Below are 23,919 nucleotides of genomic sequence, written 5' to 3'. Positions count from 1 at the left end.
GGAGTACTTTTAACATGTACTATAAAATTTTATCTGATTGGACATTATGAGCATCACTCCTTGTTCTATGATACCTGCTACGTACTTAACTTTTCTGAGTCTTATTATTCTCAGTAAAATGAGATAATTCATCTGCTGCTATGTTAAGGAACATGGTGAGATACATGATAAAAATAAATTGAGACACAAAGCAGGGCATTTTTTACCTAACACTTAGGGATATTGTTACTGATTCAAAAGCCACCACTGGAACCCTGGCCGAGGCCCAGAGGTGCTCGTGTGTGAACTACTTCAATAACTTCCGATATAGTCTTCCTGATTTTTTTGGGCATGTGACCAACTTGTTACTCATTTTCATGACTAATAATTTATTATGCAATCCCTTTCAAAACACTAGAATGATCTTGATGTTTTAAAGATATGCATGGCAAGATTTATGAAATTTATTTTAACTGTCAATCTGGAAGCTTAAGTAAAAAGGTAGGAGTAAAAAGTGAAGACTGTAAATATATTTTAAAAAACCAGGTTGATTTCAGTATGTAAAGAGATCACATGCTTTTAATTCAACAACTACTTTGTTTTCTTGACAATAATTTTGCTGGATATTCTCATATCATAAAAGCTTTACTGATCTACTGACTTTACTTACATAATAAGCCTCATAAAAAAAGCTACAGTGAAAAATTAATATCTTAACCCCACAATTTAATCTACCCAATACAAGTTGACAAGAAGATACACTAATCTCTTGATTTTAAGAAGTCACTTATTTTTTCTAATAGATTTCCTTGATTGCACTTTACTATCACATACCAGAAAAGGTTTCTCTAAATGTACAAAAAATTTAAAATGAGTTTTATATCTGCATTAGAAAAAAGAAACTACATGAATCAATACCTTGTTTTCTCTCACTTGTAATAATCAATCATTACATTTACAGAACAAAATGGAGAATGGATGCAGGCATGAAGACGAAAACAACTTTTGCTGAAAGGGCATGAAATTTTAGCTCAGAGATTTTATTTTCTACTGTCTGTATAATAACTTTTGTATTTTATCACTATAGAGTCTATGTAATTCCAGAAATCAGGGGAAAAGGCACATTAGCTGATTTTTTTTTTTTTTTGTCATTTTGTGCACCATAATAGGTTAATCAAAGTTAATTTGAGTTTAGAGACTGATAACATTTCACAGATTTTGCTTCTTCAGCTAGAATCAGCTTCTTGCTAAGTGCTACATTTTGCAATACAGCTCTGTTACACCTGTTTTGTAACAAAATGAAGGACCTCTGAGAATATAAGGCCTGGAGATAAATTCACACTATGAAATCCAAATATCAAGATTCAGTAAAGGTACCTGCTATTAATGATTCTAAAACATATATCACTAAGAAGATCTAGAAGGCAAACCTTGAAAGAAGATCCACCAGAGCCATCTAGAAATTTCATGAGAATATGGTTAAAATTTGCTAAAACTTAAGATTTCAAAAATAATTTCAACTCTTTCTGTAAACAACAGCAATTTTTTTTTTCCTGAAATACCAGTACACTAGTCATCACTCTCCTAAAACTTTACATCTCCATGGGAGGAATGGATTTCCTTAACACTGGTGCGGGATTTAGACATGTGACTTTTTTTGGCCAATGGGATGCTGTCAGATGAGGGACATGAGCAAGGGCTTATATTTTGTTTATACAGTAAGGCTTGCCCACTTGTGCTCTAGTGTTACTTTGAGATATATTTGCCCTGGGCTGTCCTTTGGGTTTAGAAAAATGAGTGAACAGTCCTGCTCCAACAACCATAAGACCTGCTACAAATGACCAACTGACACATGGGAGAGAACTGTTTTATGATGGTATGCTACTGAGATTCGGAATGACTGCCTACACAGCATTATATTGGCATTATACAACTGAGTAGGGGGAAAAAAAAAAACCACCTTGATATTGACTTTGGGGTGGTGCCATATTTTTCTGAGGTATTAAACTGAAATTTGGTGGTAAACATTGATGGTTAACTGTGTCAGTCCATGCTTTTCTTTTCTATAGCCACACTTCAAATAACTGGGAACACATAAACCAGTTTTGGTCAATGAGATATAATCACAAGTCACATGGTGGGTCTCCTGGAAAAACTTTTTGAAACTAACACAGTTGCCTGGTATGGTCTTCTGGTTAGTTTGTCTTTCTGCTTTTACCCCTTCCCTTCTGTCTCTTGTAAGGGCAGGAAACCTGGAGATGCAGCTGACTTCATATAACCATTAGTGAAAAGTGAAAGTGTTAGCTGCTCGGTCATTGCTGACTCTTTGTGACTCCATAGACCGGGGCCCATCAGTCTCCTCTTTCCATGGAATTCTCCAAGCAAGACTACTGGAATGGGTAGCCATTCCTTTCTCCAGGGGATCTTCCTGACCCAGGGATTAGACCCAGGTCTCCTGCACTGCAGGAACTGGGAAGCCACAACTGAAGGACAACAAAACAGGAAGAGAGAAGAAACCTTAAGCAAACCTTAGGATACTCCATGCAGCCTGTCCTGCTTATTACTCCAGACTTCTTTTTATACTAGAAAAATAATTCCATATTTAAGCTTTCTTGTAACATGTATTGTTACTTGCAACCAAAAGTAACATTAACCAATACTTGAAAGGATATACGAATAGGTAGGTAATCATAATTTTATTCACAGTATCAAAAAAGATTCAAACTTGTTCCCAGAAATATTATTTGACTCAGTCTAATATTAGAAATTAAGTTGATAAAATGATCACTTTAGTCAGAATGCATAATAAGCTTTAAATTAAGTCAAAATTTCAGTTTTTTTATGTATTAATTGGCTTTTCCAGAAGCAGAGGTAAAATAATACTAATAAAATGTCAGCGAATTGTGAAACTACACTTTGACAGAATTAATCTTATTTTACATTGGAGTTCCTTCTCCCATGAAAATAATTTTTCTAAAGATTACTCAGAAATTTCCTCAAAATTTGCTGGCATTATTATACACTAACTGCACATGGTTTGGGATTTAATTGTTAGGATAAGTCATGATGCATAATGTGCTAGATTACAATCTAGTGGCAACTCTTAAGTTTGTGACTGTCAAAGAAGACAGTACAATATTGTGGTCAAATGTCTTCCTGATAAGATTCTATCTGATCCAAGCTATCTTTTTCTATCTATGTCACATTTTTCTCTATAGCAGCAGGTTCTCCATGAAAACATACCCATTAATTTTCTACTTCCATTTGATGCGTGTAAGTAAATGTATTCAATGAGATTCACGTGTGGGAAAGTGCTATAAAGTGAAGGAAAATTATGGTATGGTGGCAATAACTCATGAAGAGTAATAAAAAGAGAGAGTATCTAGAGCATATGACTGAAAATGGAAGAGATTATAGCCTGGTGAATGGAGTTAATTTCAAATATATTACAGTATGGTTTTCTATCATGTGTACTCTCTCTGACTATATTAATAAATGAAAGAGTGATGAATAGTTCTGGGAACTTCCAGAGAAACGTATTAATATTTCAATATAATCATTGAGTATCTATGTCAACACACATCAAAAATGCATGAGAAATGACTACCTATACTTACTAGTTACACTCATTAGGAATATATGGATGAGAAATATAAATGGCATACACAAATTTGCAAAGCAATTATAGGTAGAACATATAGAAAGTAAAAAGCTACAAAAAGATCTCACACAGAGAAGCAGGTCAAACAACTAACGGCAAATTAATGCTTGCCATCAGTTTGGAGTATACTGCATGACCACATGAAATACCGTTTTATTTTAAATTATGAGTCATTTCAGCAATTACTAGCAAAAATAAATAGCCACTCTCAAATAAAAGTGGCTGACTCATTCTATCTATGATATAACTTTGGAATCTCTAAATTTAAAAATTATAAAAACAAAAAGTTTGGCTTTAAAAAGCTTGATTTCTATATATTTTTAAGTTGATTATCTAGAAGTAATAAATTCACATTAGAATGCAGCATGAGAGTTTAAAAAACTAATCAACAGTTAACAATAATTCCAAGTGGTTACAAAAACCAAACAAATGTTTATATCCATAGTATATACAAAAGATGATGTTCAGTTCAGTTGGAATGGGGGAAGGTTAAACTCATTGCTTAGCATTACACATGGGAGTATCAAATGCCTGCCACAGAGATAGGATATAAATCAGTCTCATAACAGCAACATCTGTGTAGAAGCTTCCATATATGATGTCTTTTATTTTCTTTGCTATTTTTCTTGTTGTTTTGCTCATTTGTTTTTGCACTTTCTGGCATTTCTAGAACAAACTGCATTACTTGCATTCTCTTTCTCTCTCTTTTTTTTTGACCACATCACATGGCTTGTAGGATCTCAGTTCCTTGACCAGGGAATGAACCTGGGCCTCCTCCATGAAAAAAGCACAGAGTCCTAACCACTGGGCTGCCAGGGGATTCTGGTGCCTTGTACTTTATTTTACTTTTGAGTGACAAAAAGATTCATACATATAAATTTTTAGGGTAAGTTCTCACTTGAAACAACAGCTGCATCATTTCTAGGGAAAGTGCTAATGGTTCCTAGATGATATAGTAACAATATATCTTTTAAAAACTCTCTAGGATAATAAATATTTTTGACTCATCAGGGATGTAAAATTAGATTGGAAGAACCCAGCCAAAAAGAAGTAGCTTGAAAGTAATGAACTGTTTTGAAAGAAAAATTGTTTTGCATTTTTGTTTATGGACTCCTGTTTTGGTTAAATAACTGCAGATTCCTTTGGGGGAAAAAAAAAAAAAAGAACTTTAATCACAGCACAGAGGGCAAGTACGAGTAGATACTAGAGATTCAGTCCTGGCTCCCTCACCCTAGGGAAGTGATGCTAGAACAGTTAGCATCTACAGAGCTCAGTTTCTTCTGCAAAATTAAGGAATTTTAACTCATGTTCTCTAGTTGGTCAGTGAATCTGTTTACTCAACTCCAGAATACTCCTGCCTTAGAATCTGTTCACTTATTTCCTCTGCCTGGAGGGCTGTTCCTTCAGATAACCTAGTGAATTGATCTCATAGCTCTTTAGGGCTCTCCTAAGGTTCAAGCTGGTTTTAGAAAAGGCAGAGGAACCAGAGATCAAATTGCCAACATCCGCTAGATCATCGAAAAAGCAAGCGAGTTTCAGAAAAACATCTATTTCTGCTTTATTGACTAGGCCAAAGCCTTTGACTGTGTGGATCACAATAAACTGTGGAAAATTCTGAAGGAGATGGGAATACCAGACCACCTGACCTGCCTCTTGAGAAATCTGTATGCAGGTCAGGAAGCAACAGTTAGAACTGGACATGGAACAACAGACTGGTTCCAAATAGGAAAAGGAGTACGTCAAGGCTGTATATTGTCACCCTGCTTATTTAACTTCTATGCAGAGTACATCATGAGAAATGCTGGACTGGAAGAAACACAAGCTGGAATCAAGATTGCCGGGAGAAATATCAATAACCTCAGATATGCAGATGACACCACCCTTATGGCAGAAAGTGAAGAGGAACTCAAAAGCCTCTTGATGAAAGTGAAAGAGGAGAGTGAAAAGGTTGGCTTAAAGCTCAACATTCAGAAAACAAAGATCATGGCATCCGGTCCCATCACTTCATGGGAAATAGATGGGGAAACAGTGTCAGACTTTATTTTTTTGGGCTCCAAAATCACTGCAGATGGTGACTGCAGCCATGAAATTAAAAGACGCTTACTCCTTGGAAGGAAAGTTATGACCAACCTAGATAGCATATTCAAAAGCAGAGACATTACTTTGCCAACAAAGGTCCGTCTAGCCTGATCAGAATTCTTCAAATGCCTTATATGAAATTATAAATGCTGTGTACCACCTCCACCCTACCCAGTACCCATACCTGTTTCCCTTACTTCCATAGCACTTCCCTTCTTCAGAGGCGTGTGTATGTTGTGTGCACTTGTGTGCACATGCTCAGCCATATCCAACTCGTCGTGATCTCATGGATGGTAACCTGCCACACTCCTCTGTCCGCATGATTTCCAAGGCAAGATTACTGGAGTGGGTGCCATTTCCTTCTCTAAAGGATCTTTCCAACCCAGGGATTTAACCCACATCTCCTGCCTTGGCAGGCGGATGCTTTACCACTGAGCCACCGGCGAAGCTCTCTTCAGAGGTATTATTCACTTTCTCTTTGTGTTCTCTCACTTCCTCCACTAGAATATAAGCACCACAAAATCAGTGATTTGTCTGTTTTATTCAATGCTGTTCTAGTGTATAAAAAAGTCCCTTGCCAGGCAGGCACTGTGCTACCAGCCCTGGAGATACAGGGAGGACATGTTATCCATCCTCTGAACAGCTCAATATTTAGGAGAGTTTCATATGAATGGATACAGGGGTGTCTATACATATACACATATGTACATACATGCAGATATATAAAGCTCTTTATATGTATCTTTACACCACAAGCTCCTGTGTCTAACTGTGGAAGCTGTGGGCAGCTGGGCAGTGAGGCAGCACCATTCATAGAAATGGCACCCTTTGGGATACACAGTGTTCAACCTGGACCACCATACAGAGCTTTCTTGAGACTGAAATGTGTATGACACAAAGTTGATGATGCCATTCCCATTTAAAATCTACTGATGTCTCTCCACTGTTTACAGAGTAAAGTCATCATTCCTGATCAGGTCCCTATATACCTCCCGAAGCAGCTTCACCTCCCAGCTCTTCATCACACTCAGCTCCATGCCAGTCACTGAACTTGTGCAACCCTATCACGTGTCTCTGCTCTACTCTGGATGAGCTACGTGTCCTTTCCTTTCCTCCTTCATGCTTTCATCCCTTTGGCCTTTAATTTGCCTCATGTAGGTTTATTCTGAGCTCCTTATGATAAGGTACTGTGAATCAGTCATCCTGTATCTCCAGCAGGTAACTCAGAGTTGAATAAATGAATTAATTATTCACCAAATGAAGACATGACTTAATTTGTTAATTCACAAAAGAGCTCAAATATCAAATTATTATAAAAACTGATCACCAAATTATTATAAAAACTGATCACACTTTTTTTTTAATGAAAGAGGGACCAACAGGATCTCATCGAAGCAGATAAAAGTGTTGGTATAAGAGTACAGGTTTCATTTTGCTATTAAACAACCAGGGATTGAGTTACTCAGTGATCATTATCTTTTTTTTTTTTAATCTTGCAAGAATGTTGGGTTGATGAAGGCTAAGTGCACACTTTAGAGTTTATCTATATTCATTCACACAAAAATCAGGAGCTTTTTTGACCTACCTTAGAAGAAGAGCAATATAAAAGCGTTTATTTCCTTGGCAAGACAGTGAACGCCTCTCAGATTTACCCATCAGCAGCAGCCTCATCAGCCATGATGTGTATCATTAGTCTGTTAGAGAGCTAGCTTTCACCTACAGAACTGAACCAACGCTATTTCTCTGGAAAGACATGATGTGGGACTTTGCAAGTGTTCCAAACACATGATGGGCTTCCCAGGTGGCACTAGCGGTGAAGGAACCACCTGCCAGTGCAGGAGACGCGGGTTCAATTCCCGGGCAGGCTCTAGGCCACAGAGTTGCAAAGAGTCACACGTGACGGAAGCAACTTATCATGTACACACACAAACACAACAGGCTTATTAAATAAAAATACAGATTTGTATAATGAGACAAGAATTTGGGAAATATTTAAAACAAAAGAACTGAAATTATTTGACATACTGAGCTCTGTGGCTAGTCTCTGGGCACAGTCAGCTCAGTTGGGTTCATTCTAATCAGCAGATAACAGAAAAGGCATGGCCCAATGACTTCAAATTCTTCAGTTGAAGAAGCAAAATTAGATGACACAGTACCATCTCAGCCCTTGAACAAACTTCTCCTTTTATAGACTGACAGAAAGCAATTCTAAAAAGGATGTTCATTTTGGAAATGTCAGCACATGTGTTTATACTGAAATAATAATTTCTTAAAATAATAGCAACAGTGTTATATAAAGAACACTCTAATATAGTTCTTTATTTCTTTACATAATGTTATGTGTGATTCACAAAGTGGAATACCTTTTTAAGAATCATTTCTGAGAAGGCATGTGATTGAATTATCTCCCCCTTCAGTGCTAGCTGCTCAGTCATGCCTGACTCTCTGTGAACCCCATGGACTGTAGCCCTCCAGACTCCTCTGTCCATGGCATTCTCCAGACAAGAATACTGGAGTTGGTAACCATTCCCTTCTCCCGGGGATGTTCCTGATCCCGAGATTGAACCTGAGTCTCCTACACTGTAGGAAGATTCTTTACCGTCTGAGCCACCAGGGAATCCCCACCTCCCCTTACATCAGATTACATTTAAAGTAACAGTGAGTTTAAAAATGAAATAAAAATCAGAAATTACTTCATAAAAGTTGTATTCTTATTGGGATTCAAGGCTCAAAAAAACCGTGTGAATTTTAGATAGCTATGGTTTAGAGATTTTAAAGCCACAGCATAAAAACACGAGCGAGCTGTCTTCATAAAGTAATCTGGGTTTATAGTCAGATAAACTTTGATTTCAAAATGAGCTCTGCAAATTACCAGCTGTAGGACCTCTGGAGACAGACTAAACCTCTCTGGGCTTCCTTTTCTTTATTTGTGCATAAAAAAAGGGAGCATAGGGCAAATTAAATGAAAACTGTATGAGTTTTCATAGAATCTGCCTAAAACTAGGCAGCCAGTGGCTTCCCAGGTGGCTTAGTGGTAAAGAATCTGCCTGCCAATTCAGGAGATGTTAGAGATGCGGGTTCCATCCCTGGGTAGGCAAGATCCCCTAGAGAAGGAAATGGCAACCCACTCCAGTATTCTCACCTGGAAAATTCCATGGACAGAGGAGCCTGGGGGACTACAGTCCATGGGGTCACAAAGAATCAGACATGACTGAGCACACACACACTCAAAGGTATTCAGTAATAGCTTTTTCTTTCTCTTATCTCTAGGATTGTTCTCTACAATCATTTAAAAGACATTAACCCAGTTAGATACAAGGAAAGTGAGAAATAAAGATCAAGAATTTTAAAATAAGGACAATGAGAAACACACAATCCCCATCAAAAACCTACAAGATTTCTGACTTTTCTTTGATCATCAGATGCAACTTTCTAAATTAAGAACCATGATGTTTGAACCAGTAACAGAATCTGAAGAAAGTAACTTGCTGCCACATCTGTTCTTTCAAAGAGCATCTAAGTGAAAATGTAACAAAGATATATGACTCATTTCCAGAATTCACAAATTGTTTTGCTTTAAGAAGAAGGGCACTTGACACAAGCAATAATAAAAACAGGGGGAAGAAAGCAATATTTTAATTAGCTTAAATGCAATCGACAAGGAGCCATTTAAAAGAATATCCTTTTACCAGGTGCAGATTTTAGGGATGCTAACTAAAGCAAAAAGCTGCTGCTGCTACTAATTTATGTTGCTTTTTTCCACCCCCCACCCTCTGAGAGTTATTATCAAGATCAGACAGGGTAGAGAATTCAGATACTGTGTGAGTTAAAAAATAACGTGCATTTACCAACTCTGCAAAACGGACCCTGAAAAAAACAAGTCCAGCTCTTTAACATCTTCATTTGCTTTCCTCACCCTCTGCTCTACCCTTTCCCACTTCACTCTTACTGAAAGTATCATGACTAGATCTTTTTCTTTCAGTTTAAGGCTTGTTCCTGGTTGAATAGAAATTCTCTGAGAAAGGCCCTCTTTCAGATATTCGTATTCATTTACACTTTAGTTGGAAGGAAGTTGATTATTCTACTAGCATCCCCAAGTGAGGAGTATGAAGGTTTAGAACTAGAAAGAAGAGAAAGGGGTACAGAAATTAGAGGCTCTGGGTAAGAGGGCCAAATTTTACCTATTTAAAAAATAGTTTTGCTGAGGGTTAGAGTTAATTATAATAATTTGCTCTAATCATGCGCCTGTACTTCTCTTTTTCCAAACATTTATTTCATAATTATGTTTGTCAAGTAGCTAAGGGTAATGACCCTATTACAGCATCAGAGGAAGGAAAAAAAAAAAAAAAACCCAAAGCAAAACAGATGTTCTATGAATTTCTGGAAGCTGGCTTTGTCACAATTACTGGATACCTGTCTGGCTTAGACAGTGCCTCCACAATTGAAATACAAGAAGGGCCTCTCTATGGCCAGCTCTTCCCACTTATCTGAATTCACTGATGCTGAGCTGATAAAGGAGAAGCAAACAAACCAATGAAAATAGTTGAAATGAACAGTTCAAGCACAGTTCAGAAGCCTCTCCATAAAAATCTATTTGATGGAAGTGAACTCAGGTTGCTGTTCAAGCCACCGACCAGTGTTCTTTTTTAACGACAAGATTAGCTAAACATATTGGGGTACAACTCCTGCATTTCAAATCAAAGGAAAAATATCAAACGGAAGACTTAGCGCATTCATTTAAAAAACCAGTAACATGTATTATACCAAGTATTTTAAAACAGCACTTAATAGCATATTAAGGTTTATGCTATGTTAACAGAGTGTCAAAAAGTGAGCCACCAAATCTAAAATTCAAACTATGGTGATGACTATCGAGGCAAGGCTATGAACCTGAATGTGAAAGGAGACGAAGAAGAGATGAGGTTGGAGAGAGTCATCTTGTGGGTTAGCACCTTGTTTGAAGGACAAGACAAGTTTAACCCCTCTCTGCTTATCAGTCTCTCCTAATATCTTCCTACCTCATCTTCCCCCTTTCTTTCTTGACACTACCCTGGTGGCCAGTGAGGTAAGAACTCTTCCTAAACCATGGCTTTAATTAGAGAGACAAATGTGTTTTGGTGGCCCAGGGCTTGTAAAATGTGCTACCTCTAGTGCACATAAACCCTTGATTTTATCCCCTCTCTACCTACAGACATCCTGCTCACCTAACTCTAAGGAAAGTTCTGAAAGTGCCAGAAATAGATGCACAGATATCTTTCGAAATCCTCTCATCTGGTCCATGCTGAAACACTGTTCTGTCCCCTTATGATGGGACACATTATTGTATTGAGCATAGTATACTCGAATTTTGCTTGTTTGTTCACTGTCCAGCTTTTGTGTTAATAGATGGCATCATGATCCAAAGGCAAACACAAAAAGAGGAAAGAGAAATTAATAGTGAAACAGATACACATGGAAAATTAAAGAGAAATTAAGAGAAGAACAGAAACACATGTCCACTGAAAGTTAACTCTGGGTAAACCTAAGGACAGTTTTTTTTTTTTTTTTTTAAATTCTCTAACAAGGACTATATACTTATTTGTCTAAGCCTAAAATTTTCCTCAACATATTGTTATAAGTTTTGAAATGTACCTACATTTAAGAGGTCTTTGTAGAAGATTCTTTTCACTTCACCTCACAGTATCTTACCACTTCTCAGTTTTTACACACACATATTCCTTCTTGAATGATGCTTAATTAACTATTGATGGGTCCTGGCATTCTAGGGCTTCCCAAGCGACAGCTCAGTATTCTTTACTAATCGTTTAATGAAAACACTTACATGAATAATGAATCTGGCATTTCCCTAGATACACATGCAACTTTTGTAATAGTAATAAAGTCAGGCATATGCACAGCAGGAACAAAGTATCGTGGCTTCCAAACGTTTTCACAAAGCAGATCAGAGAAGTTACGTTGAAAATGAAGCTCCAATTCCTGAGGCTGCTGTTAAAAGTTTCATATTAAAATATACTATTATATTATCAGCACATAATACTAGAAGCATAAAAAGTGATTATATTTGAGAAGCTAGTACCATTATTTTCTCTATCAGCTCCAAATGGAATAAGCATAACTTAGATTTTAGTAATCACACTGCCAAACCCTAACATCTGAAATAAAAGAAACACGAATATCCATAACATATGTATACACAAATTATGTATATATTATATGGCACAGAAAAACAAGTGTGATTAAAATGTCTGTGAAATTTATGATTCATCTCAGAATTGAACCTTTTCAACAGTCGGTCTAATTTTACAGGTGAGAAAATGGAATCCCTGACCTTAAGATTTCGCTCCCACAAAACTACAATTGCCGTGCTGATCACCACATAGAGAAACTAGGTTACTACAACCAGTTATTTAAACAATGGGAGAAGAAAGTGTTTTTATACATGTTCAAGTGGAAGAATATGATTGTTAACAGACATTACAGGGCACTCATAGAAAAAGACCTGTTCTGTGAGTTAGAAGTTCTAAACCTTGTCTTATCACCACTTATAATATGACTTTGGACCAGTCACTGAACTTCTCTGATCCTCAGTGTCTTCATTAATGATATCAGCATAATGACATTTGCAATATTTATATTTCCTAGTTGGCACTATACTATACACTATTACTATTATTGTTAACAATCATTTTACCCTCCCTTGAAGCTTTTATCTGTCAAAATTTTTCAATTCAATTTTCACGCCTTGTAACCATATCACACCCTCATAGTTGTCCTGTAAGGTAAGCAGTCTTTCTTATTACAGATGAAGAAACATCTCAGAGTGGCCAACTTGCCAGATGTCACATGGCTACTAAGAGCTTGAACGTAAATTTGAATCCAAATCTAACTGCAAATTTCATTAGATTCACAGTATACTGTTTCCTCAAATATATCATATATATTTGTGTGTATATGCATACATATATAATGTAAATATATACCACCTAGTGCCTATATATTATTATTATATTATTAGGTATATATTATTTTATACCACACACAAATACCCACATGTAGGCTCTAAATTCTAAAATGTTTCACTAATTTTTTTTTTTTTTAAATTTCAAGACCTAATTCATGAAATAGAGTAGCTATTTAGCCAATACTTGGGAAAAAAGAACTAATACATGGGAGGTAACCAAGATTATTTTAAGTAAAGTGTTAATGAACTTTTGTGTCAGCAGTAATAGTGGCTTAATTTAGATCCTCCTCTTCTTTAAGACTATGTTATTAAAAATTATGCTAGAGACAAAATACACATGGACTAGTCATGGGTGCAATTCTAGACACAGAATTGACAATGATGAAAAAGCAGCTATATTCAATAAATGAGGGCTAAAATCTAACCCTGTGTTGCAGTTAAAGGAGCAAGAAAGAGCCCTTCAAAAATTACATATGATTTGAGTTTTTCAAAGAGGTAACATATTATCTTCAAAATTTTAAATTTCAAAAAATCTATCCTATATTTTTTCCTACCAACCCAAGATAATAATGCTTGTCGGGTTTTATTTCTCTTGACTGTTCTATATGAAAATGATAAAGATGATAATTAGATAGTGACATTCAAAAAGAATGAAAAATATTGTATATTTCTTTTCAGAGTTGGGAAGGTGTGAGAAGTATTAAAAAAGAAGTCTCATTTCTATTCAAACGCAAATATTTAACTACGTCAAACACTCTATGATTCCCCTGATCTCCTCCCAAAGAACATAGGGTGGATGGAAAGCTGCTGACACAGGTACCCAGTCAGAGCTAGAATGACAGGTCTGGGGAAGGAGATGCTGCTGTTTCCATTATCCATTGAACACCTTGGCAATTCTCATTTCATCCTGAGAATGTGATACTTACTCTTGTACTGCTCTGGCTATGGAAAGGGCCGTAGATCCAGTTTCATTAACGCTATCTAAGGTCACATTTGGCAGGTCATCATCATCACTGTCACTTTTACTTTGTCTGGGAGATAGGCCTCGGGGGTCCATTTGTGCTGGGAAAAAAAGGCATATATAATGAATTAAAATTAGTGTGCAGAAAGTTAACCTTGTCCTGGACCAACATCAAGCATGGAATGTCTCTTCTGTGTATATCACACACATGGCATCCTCTAGAAATCCCAGGAATTAGTGAAAGCAACGTATTTTTATGGACTGAGCACTCACTGACTCTTTTCCCTTGTTCATCTGATTTATAAAACCGCCATCAGCTTTCGGTAGTTTCAGGGGATGATTACAGAATAGAACATATAAAATCCACGATATTACCAACTTCTGAGTGGTCAGAAGATGATTAGGTAGCTTGTGAGTTACTGTTCTACCTTCTGGCTTCTTCTTGCTTCTGCTGCCAGAGTTATGGCCATTTCGTTGCATACTAACACTGCCTGGAAGGTGGCGAGCAGGAGGGAGAGGATTTGTTTGCTTATAGCTCTCATCAGAAGCTTAGAGAAGAACAAGGTTTACAAGAGAAATATCAAGGTGTAGGTATTTTTCTTATCACAGTGAATCCTTGTCTCATAGTTCACTGTTGCTCTAAGTGGAGATCTGAGAGCAGGAAAATAACAGAACTAGCAACCTGTCATTTCAACTGTATTTACATGTGTTAGCCAGTGCCCCTCATCATTATTCTGATCTCATTTTCCAAAACAGCGTTTCTAGATAGGATTCTCCTTCACTGCATGCTTGCTGAGGCAAGAAATAGCCCAATGTTCTGACCCTTGTTGATAGGGACCACCAGATCCTTTCAAATGAGAGGGTTACCATCAACCTTTAATATATTAATGTATATTTTTCAAAACTGGTTTCACTTCCACCTCCTCTTTACGAACAGCTTTAGCAACCACCAACTAGGAAGTCCATCAGCCCTCACTTCAAGCACCAAAGAAGCACACTTTCTAAATTGAAAGCACCGTGCTAGCTACATAATTGCATTGCTAAAATGTATGATTTCAATGCTCAGCCAGCTTCAACAAGAATCCTGCTCTTCAAACATGCCTACATAAGACTTCTAAACCCACTACTAGTTGCAAGGAAAAGCAAAATGAACTTAAAATCATGGTTACAATGACATTTGGGTACATTTACAGTTTCATTTTTTTCTTCTTTTGTTTTTGTTACTGTGCATCATACATCAGGTAGAGTCGCAGGGAAATGCTGATTTTTCCCATTTTCTTAACCCACAAAAGATAATTTCTTACGATTTTACCTGACTATATGACTAGAAAAACTATAGAGAGTTTTGACAGATTTCGAACTAAACTTGGTTAGGAAGGTGCTAATATCTGTTGAAATCTAAGGTGGAGTATACTTGACATACATTCTGCAAGTATAAACATACCAAAATATACTTTGAATAATGGAAGAGTTTAGTAAATGTTGGCTATATTAAAGAGAAAATAAAACTAATCTAAAGTATTAGTCCTTTGCTGAGGACTTAACTGCCCCCCAAGTGACATCTGACAATGTCTAGAGACACAGTGATTCATCCAACTTGAAGGAAGGGAGATGCTACTGGTACCCAGTAGGCAGATGCAAAGGATACTGTTAGATCTAAGACAGTATGCAGGACAGCCATGGCCCCAAGACAAAGATCCAGTCTAAAATATCAACAGCACCAGGCTGAGAAACTTTGATCTAGATATTTAAGAGTTTGGACAGAAAGGTATCACATCTGATAACTTTCAAATGCATAACTATGTCCTAGTTTCAAAGTCTCTAGCAAAGAAATCAAATCATACATAGGATTATCCATCTTTTCTGGGTCTAGCCTCAAATAAAACAATTCACTGTCATGTGACTCATCACTGGTCACTTCCACCAATACAGCCCTCACTTTCTCGAACACCAGAAATTATGCAATGATGCACATTAAGTTCTTGAATGCTGTCTTTATACCACATGGTAAGACAAAGACTGTTTCTTTTCCATTTGATCTCTAGAGAAGAGTCCCTAGCAGAGGGGCTTGGAGAAACTCTTTGTAGAGGAGAGTAACCAATTTCACAACCTCGTAATAACACACAGCTACTTAGGCATTTGGTCATTCCAAAGGCACTGAAGGCATTAGATCATTTAAGATTTATTTTGGCTCCAGGCAATAGAAACTGGCTCAGGCTGCTTTATATTAAATGAATGTGCATGCACGCTAAGTCCCTTCAGTCGTGTCCAATTCTTTGAGAACCTATGAACTGCAGCCCACCAGGCTCCTCTGTCCATGGGGTTTTTCCCAGGCAAGAATACTAGAGTGAGTTGCCATGCCCTTCTCCATGGGAATCTTTCTGACCCAGGGATTGAAGCTTTGTCTCTTACGTCTCCCACATTGGCAGGTGGATACTTTACCACTGTGCCACCTGGGAAGCCCCACTCAGCAGCTCACAGAAAGGAAGGTAAAGATGACCAGCCAGCACTCAAGTAGCCCAAGACACAGGGATGATACAGACAGATCAACCAGAAATTCACAGATAAGTCTCCTGTTGTTCAATCCCACTACAAAATGATTCCTTTAACACTTGCTCATACTGCTAAATTTAGTCAAGAAATTTAGTATCAGACTCATTGTGTGGTCTTACATATACCTGTAAACATCAATAATTTAACATTTAAAGTTCTTGAAACACCATGCACTAAGACTCCTTTGCCAAGATATCAAATGAACAAATAGCCAAAGAAAAGAGGATATTTTTGGTGGTCCCATTTTCATCAAGACAAATAGAGATCCCCTGGGAAGTCATATCACTCAAGGAAGAGACAGGCACTTAACCAGCAACCAATTTGGCTCGGAAAGTTAGTCTCACGGCGTGACAGATTCCAAATAACTGGTGTGAGAGTTGATCATCTAAATTATGCTATGTTTATATCTTAATGAAAGCTTAAAATATGTTAAATATAATGCCTTTTCTGATGTACTTTTCAGGAACATTATAATTGAGGATCTCTTTCCAATATTTTCAATAAATATTATGAAATACATCTGCTGCCATCATGCTGGGAAACTCTTCTTACCCATACCTTCAGCCAAGTTGAGGAAGTAATTAGAAAAGCTTCTTAAAATCTGCATTGCTGATTAGGTCAGATGATTAGCTAATCTACATAGTTGCATAATTCCACTCTATTTTTATTAAATGTGGGGTAGGGGTATCTACCCTCCCTAACCTCCAATAGTCTTTGAGTTTCTCAGCTCATTTAGGGAACACTAATTCTTTGAGGTGCCCACGGGAGAGACAATGGAAAATTTACCAGGGCATTAGAACCCAAAACACCTCTCTCTCTAAGATAGCACCAACTGAAAGCATTGAAAAGAATGCTAGAAGCATCCGAAAAGAATCTACATTTCAGATTTTGTTCCTCTTAAATGAAAAAGGGATCAGACAGCAGTAGGTGGCCTAACTCATTGCTGGACAAAGTGTCATCCCTGAGAGAGAGGTACTGGGAACATGGTGTGAAATTTACTCCATGTCATGAAATCCTGGGAAGATAACTGCAGAAATCCAACACCTGAACTTCAACCTATTTAGTCCTTCAAACACCCACCTAGGATCACTGTCGCCATGAAGATCACTTCAATGAATCTTGTCTCCTTGAATTCATGCCCTTGTGTGACTGCTTCCCCCAGCAACTGTGGACTTGGCTAGATGACCTGAAGTCATTCTAGATTGAGTGGACACATTCCAGCCACTAGATGACCGCATTCACAGGAGTGACTAGCATGAAAACTGCCCAGCTAAACCCATTTCAAATGTTCGCCTTACAGAACTGTGAGTAAATAAAAGAGTGCTATCCAGTCTTGGACTGGAGAATTTCATGGACTGTATAGCCCATGGGGTTGCAAAGAGTTGGACACAACTGAGCGACTTTCACTTTCACATGCCAGTCTACTAAATTGGGGGCTGACTTGTCACAGCACGCCAGGCCTCCCTGTCCTTCACCATCTCCCGGAGTTTGCTCAAACTCACGTCTATTGAGTCAATATCATCCAACCATCTCATCCTCTATCACCCCCTTCTCCTCCTGCCTTCAATCTTTCCCAGCATCAATCTTTCCCAATGAGTCAGGTCTTCACATGAGGTGGCCAAAGTATTGGAGCTTCAGCATCAGTCCTTCCAATGAATATTCAGGGTTGATTTCCTTTAGGATTGACTGGTTTGATGTCCCTGCAGTCCAAGGGACTCTCAAGAGTCTTCTCCAACACCACAGTTGTGAAGTATCAATTCTCTGGCTCTCAGCCTTGTTTATGGTCCAACTCCCACATCCATACATGACTACTGGAAATACCACAGCTTTTACTATATGGACCTTTGGATATGGCTGCATGTAGTCAATTAAAACTTAGGACTTTATTACATGTGGGGCTATGGAGCACACTCTTCATAGTACATTTGTACAACTGATATGCTGACATCATTTGGCTTCAGAATGTCAGTTGCTCAAATATAGGCTTGATTTTTCTAGCATATCAAGATAGATGATGAGAGAAAAATTCATAAGTAAATAAAGCTTGACTCAGAGGTCAGTGAACTCCAGGATCAGATCTGGCTCTTCTGGGTCTCTAACTGATGATTCCACAATGCTCTGTTGTCTTACTCTTTAAATTTTTGTTACTGCTAATGAGACTACTTCTCTACATGGAGCAAGTTTCATTGTCTACACAATCCCAGTGAAGATTTAAAAATTCCATCAATTATGTAAATCCTGTGATGTGGATACTGTGCTGATATACATGCAATTTATTCATTTTCCCCAAATTCCTATCTGCACATCTAACAGAATAATGGCTTCTTCCCCCAATATATTAAATAATAACTTCACAATGTTATTATAATTCCCTAGTGCAAGGTCCTCTTCTAAGTGATAGCACCATTGGAACTCTCTGCAGCTTTCAAGATTATTGGTTCTATCTTTTCATTTTTCACTCCAGCCTCTTAATTAATATTGACTGAGGGATTTTGGGAGAAAGCAGTACCTGTGGCTGGTGATTTTTCTTCTGGCCAGCCAAAAATTAATTCTTTTATTTCACTAACACTTTGAGGGCTATTACATTCAATGGTTACACCTGATACACCTGTAAAGTCTTCTAATTTTCTTGACATGTTACCTTCAGTCCACTCTTCTGCAGAAGTGAGAGAAGCATTCTCCAGCACTGCACCGTGAGTTTCATTTCACTTTCTGTATCAGAATCAAACACTAAGGTTTTCTGTCTCTTTGCTGGTCTAATAGTCACACTGAATCAGAACGATATTATGAAGAACTATCATGTTCTGAGACACTAGCACATATGTTGCCTGGACAATAACAGAAATTAATCTACATAAAATTCACCAAAATATTCTTCATTCACAATTTTGTGATACATCATTTCTGAAAATTTGATGTTTATAATATATACAAGGTTGGGATAAGAACATAATGGAGCAAAATGTGAATGATAATGACAATCATAAGCTGTATAATGAACCCTTGATCAATTTTAAGCTCTAGTGCCCTACCAGAAGCTTTAACAACTCTCCACAGTGATTGTTAACTGTATCACTCTTTAAAAATATATTAATATGTCCCTGGTCAATAATGTGCTAAATCTCTCTCCCTCCCTTGACTTCAGGGGTAGGCACACTAAGGCTTGTGGGTCTTGCCACCTGATTTTATCAAGTTTTATTCCACCATGCTCATGATTTTATCTCTGGCTGTTTTAGGGCTACAATGACAGACTTGAGTAGTTGTCACGGAAACCATATGGCTTGCCATAAAATACCATCTGGCCTTTTGGAGAAAGCATTTGCTGACTCTGCTGTAGACTGTTTAATTCTTTTGAGTCTCTCTCCCTCTTACTTTCTTCAACTCTTCTCTCTGCATATACCTAAATTTTAGATATCCCTTCAAATCTCATTATCCACCCTCTCATTTCTGTCCATCTTTATTTCTCAGTAATTCCACGATTTCTACAGTTTCAGTTACTGTCTCAGTGGAGATGGACACTAAACTTGTGTTCTCAGCTCTAAAAGAGCTAAAGATTTAGCTCCTCTGCCTTCAATCCCATTTTATTCATATTTCTAGCATTCTACTCCACCTCAATGTCCAAAAGTAATTTCAAAGTCCAGTCCTATTCTTCTTTCAAGCCTCAGTGGGGACCCATCATTCTCCTGGTCACCAGGCTGAGAGTTCTCATCATTTCATGGGTGTGCCCTTCATTCAACCAGATACTAATTGCATTCACCCCACAGTTCTTTGGAGGTCCCTTTCTTTCTTTAATAAACTCAATAAGCGTCCTCAAAGTACTGCTACATATTACATTTGTCTTCTATGGTATTTCTTTAGTAATTAAGTGAATGAAGGATGTCTGGAGAAATACAGATTTCTCAATCAGTCCTTATTTGAAAGCACTGAATTTTTCCCACCACCTCAACAAAAAAGGTTCAGCAGCCCCCACTAATCATGCTACAATTTCATTTTTCATTTGGCACTCTTATGTGTCCTATCTCTGAAGTCCCTTAATCCAGTTATTAATACATACGGTTATTCCCGTCTATGCACAATTTAGTCAAAAAAATTCTACACCCTTCCTAAAGAATAATACTTTCCTTTATGAACTTTTGGTTCATTTTCTAAGAAAATGTAAACTTTCCTTTTAAAAAAAAATGCTCTTATTTTTGTACTTATGTATTTTTATGGCATTCTTGCACTTTCCATTTTGAATTATACTTAAGCCTACACTTATTTTCCAGTAGTCATGTATGGATGTCAGAGTTGGACTATAAAGAAAGCTGAGCACCAAAGAACTGATGCTCTTGAACTGTGGTGTTGGAGATGTCTCTTGAGAATCCCTTGGACTGCAAGGAGATCAAACCATTCAATTCTAAAGGAAATCAGTCCTGAATATTCCTTGGAAGGACTGATGCTGAAGCTGAAACTCCAATACTTTGGCCACCTGATGCGAATAACTGACTCACTGGAAAAGACCCTGATGCTGGGAAAGATTGAAGGCAGGAGGAGAAGGGGACGACAGAGGATGAGATGGTTGGATGGCATCACTGACTCAATGGACATGAGTTTGAGAAAGCTCCGGGAGTTGGTGATGGACAGGGAAGCCTGGTGTGCCGCAGTCCATGGGGTCACAAAGAGTTGGACACAACTGAGTGACTGAACTGAACTGATACTTATTTTACATCCCTTTTTATTCTGTCTACTCCTTGAGAAATCATATTGACTATATACCCTTGTACACAGTAAAAGTAGTATTTACTGAGGAAGATGATGGTAATAAGTGCAGATCTCTGCTTGCAATGATCACAGTGGTTTCCAGCTGGCAAAAGATTCAATGATAAAAGTCTCTATTTCACATTTTATTTTAAAAGTTACATTCTGGGTTATATTCTAATATGAACATTCATGGGGCAAAAGTCACGATCATTAAATTTCTATTACTCTATATAATATTAGTTAATTATATACATTTTGAGGTTTGTATAAGGCCATAGAATAACATGGAAGGAAAATGTTCTTAATTTTCTGGTTACTTTTTAAGCTAAATTACATTTAATAGGATTTTCTTTTCTTTCAGTAAAATATTTTAAATACAACAACATACATGTCACTTCTACAATATGAGTTTCTGCTTGGAAACTGCAGAGGAGGAATTCACTCATTTAAAATACCATTTAAAATAAATGTTTGTTGAGATTATCACAATGTTAACCAGGGTTTCACCTTTCTAAAGAATCATGACTAAAACTACTTTCCTTGTTTATAAAAAGAAAAAGAATAGAGATTTACAATTGTCTTGTGTTCACAGGACATATGCCTCAGAGAACACAAGGCTTTTGTGATTAAAGAATTCATAAAATTTTCTATTAGTAACTGGGATTTTACACTGAGCCTCCATTAACGTTATGTAACTCTCCAGAGTTGGCCAAGACTTCTGAACTCCAGGAGTCTTCTGCGATTTCACAGACCACTGTTTTCCTCTACATTTCCTCTACATTTCCATTTTGTCAATTCATTACAACTGCTCAAAACCCAGCTCCAATTGATTTATTCAAAATTGAATCTACTTTAGGAAGAGATGATTTAAAACACTTAATAATAAAGTGAATTGGTGGTGGGCACATATGGTGAATAATGAGATCATCAAACTCATTTGCATCTGGAAGGCACAAAGAAGATGACTTTAGACACTAATCCATGGCATTTTAATTCACTTTTCTTATTTCACTTAGTTGGTCTTTCTGCTCTGTGTTTTCTGGTTTGCCAACTGGGTAGAATTGAATCTTGCAAGAAACAGATAAGAGACCTGCTATAATGATTTTAAATACCACTGAATCATGATCAACTTAATATAAAGTGTTCAGATCTAATAAACACTTCAGAAATGGAAGAAAATCTACTTTGAACTTAATAGTTCTGTTTTTATGTCAACGAAGTTCTGCATAGTTGACATGGAAATGACTTACATTTACAAAGAAAGCAGTTATTTTTTGCTAGTTTCAAGGTAAGAAGATTAAAGAAGTTGGCACATGGGACTTCCCTGGCGGTCCAGTGGTTAAGGCTGTGTGTTTCCACTGCAGGGGGCACAATTTCAATCTCTGGTTGAAGAACTAAGATCCCACACGCTGCATGGCATGGCCCAAAATAAAAACAACAAAGAAAAAAAAAAAAAAAAACTTGGCACATGAGAGTACCATAGCATGTTTATCATCAAAGTCGCTGTTGACCTCATGTGTGTGTGTGTCCTCATGGACTGTTTAGGCATGAAACGCACAAATGTTGGATATTATTTTCTTTGAATATAATAATATGGAAAAAGATTTTTAATTGGTAGAAACTTGTGACACTGATGTTTGGATGACTTCTAAAACTTATAATGCTCTAACACACGGGTCCCCAACCTCCTGGCCATGAAGTGGTACCAGGCCATACAGCAGGAGGTAGGTAGTGTGCAAGAGAGCAAAGCTTCATCTGTATTTACAGCTGCTCCCCATCACTTGCATTATGCCTGAGCTCTGCCTCCTGCCAGATTAGTGGTAGTACAATAAATGTAATGCCCTGAATTATCCTGAGAACATTCCTTCTCTGTCCCCAGTCCATGGAAAAACTATCTTCCACGAAACTGGTCCCTGGTGCCAAAAAGACTGTGGGGACCGTTGCTCTGACAGTATGCATTCTGAACATCATCTACCTAGACTTCCTCAACCAAAGCTGCCACATCACCTCCTCAGCATTAAGCATCAGCTGGCCCTGAGGCCAAGCAGAGATCAGCGAGGCCCGGATGGCTCATTATAATCCATCCAAGTTCATATGCTAAAAATAGAGCTCTTCCTCCATGTCCACCCCATTCACACTATCAATTAAATAAGATGTCAAGGATCAAAGTGACTCTTCAGTATCCTCATTCATTTTTCTCCAAATCCTGAAAACCATTCCCTCCCACGGCCTCTCACATCCAACCATTAAAGACATAAACATGAAATACGAAGAGACATCACACTTACGACCCAACAGTTGCTCTCTCATACTCTTGCTTCCAAATTGAGTTACATTATTTACAGCTTTTCCCTGATGCTATTTTTATTTAAGAAATTCCACACACACACACACACACACACACACACACACACACACACAGACTGATCACCTATTTGATTCTCCCAAAAGATGAAAAAAACTTACCATTTGCAGTACTTCTCTCAGATCATTAAAGAAAGTAAAATATCACAAAGGGAGTTGACTCTGCATTTTCCCCCTATTTTGTTTCCCTCTTCCATATTGTCCTAGTGTATATAAGTTTTAACACTTTCACTTGGTATGTATCAATGAGTGACCACCAATGTGGTTTTGCTCTTTAAAATGTGTATATATAAAATTTTACAGTTTATTTTTACTCAACATTACATTTGCTATTTATTTATATTCTTAATTTTTCTAAAGTCACTCTAGGTATCTCTTCTCCCAAATACAAGAAGGACGCAGCATGCTACAACTAGCCCAGGGGTCATTCCCACCTTCCCCAGCTTCTTTTTCATTACAGGACATCTTTTTTCTTTTGGTGTTAGTTCTAGAAGGTGTTGTAGGTCTTCATGTGCTCTGCATGCTCAGTCCCTTCACCCATATCTCACTCTTTGTGACCCTACAGACTGTAGCCAACTAGGCTCCTGTGTCCTTGGGATTTCCCAGGCAAGAATCCTGGAG

General features: G+C 37.5%; 1 protein-coding gene across 29 annotated transcripts in view; it reads right to left on the bottom strand.

The window, feature by feature from the left end:
- KLF12 (Kruppel like factor 12) overlaps nt 1-23,919 on the bottom strand; it is a 534,319-nt gene that overhangs the window by 130,172 nt on the left and 380,228 nt on the right. For 28 of the 29 annotated variants that reach the window (XM_044927244.2, XM_044927239.2, XM_044927243.2 and 25 more), the window contains one exon: nt 13,607-13,742. In XM_044927244.2, the coding sequence (XP_044783179.1) occupies nt 13,607-13,742 (136 nt within the window). Of the gene's footprint in view, nt 1-11,508; nt 11,705-13,606; nt 13,743-23,919 lie in introns of those variants that run through there. The other variant, XM_044927257.2, reaches the window with a different exon arrangement.

This window comes from Bubalus bubalis, chromosome 13 (genome assembly GCF_019923935.1).
Source record: "Bubalus bubalis isolate 160015118507 breed Murrah chromosome 13, NDDB_SH_1, whole genome shotgun sequence".
NCBI classification, from domain to species: Eukaryota; Metazoa; Chordata; class Mammalia; order Artiodactyla; family Bovidae; genus Bubalus; species Bubalus bubalis.
This window is presented reverse-complemented; position numbering and strand designations above follow the sequence as displayed.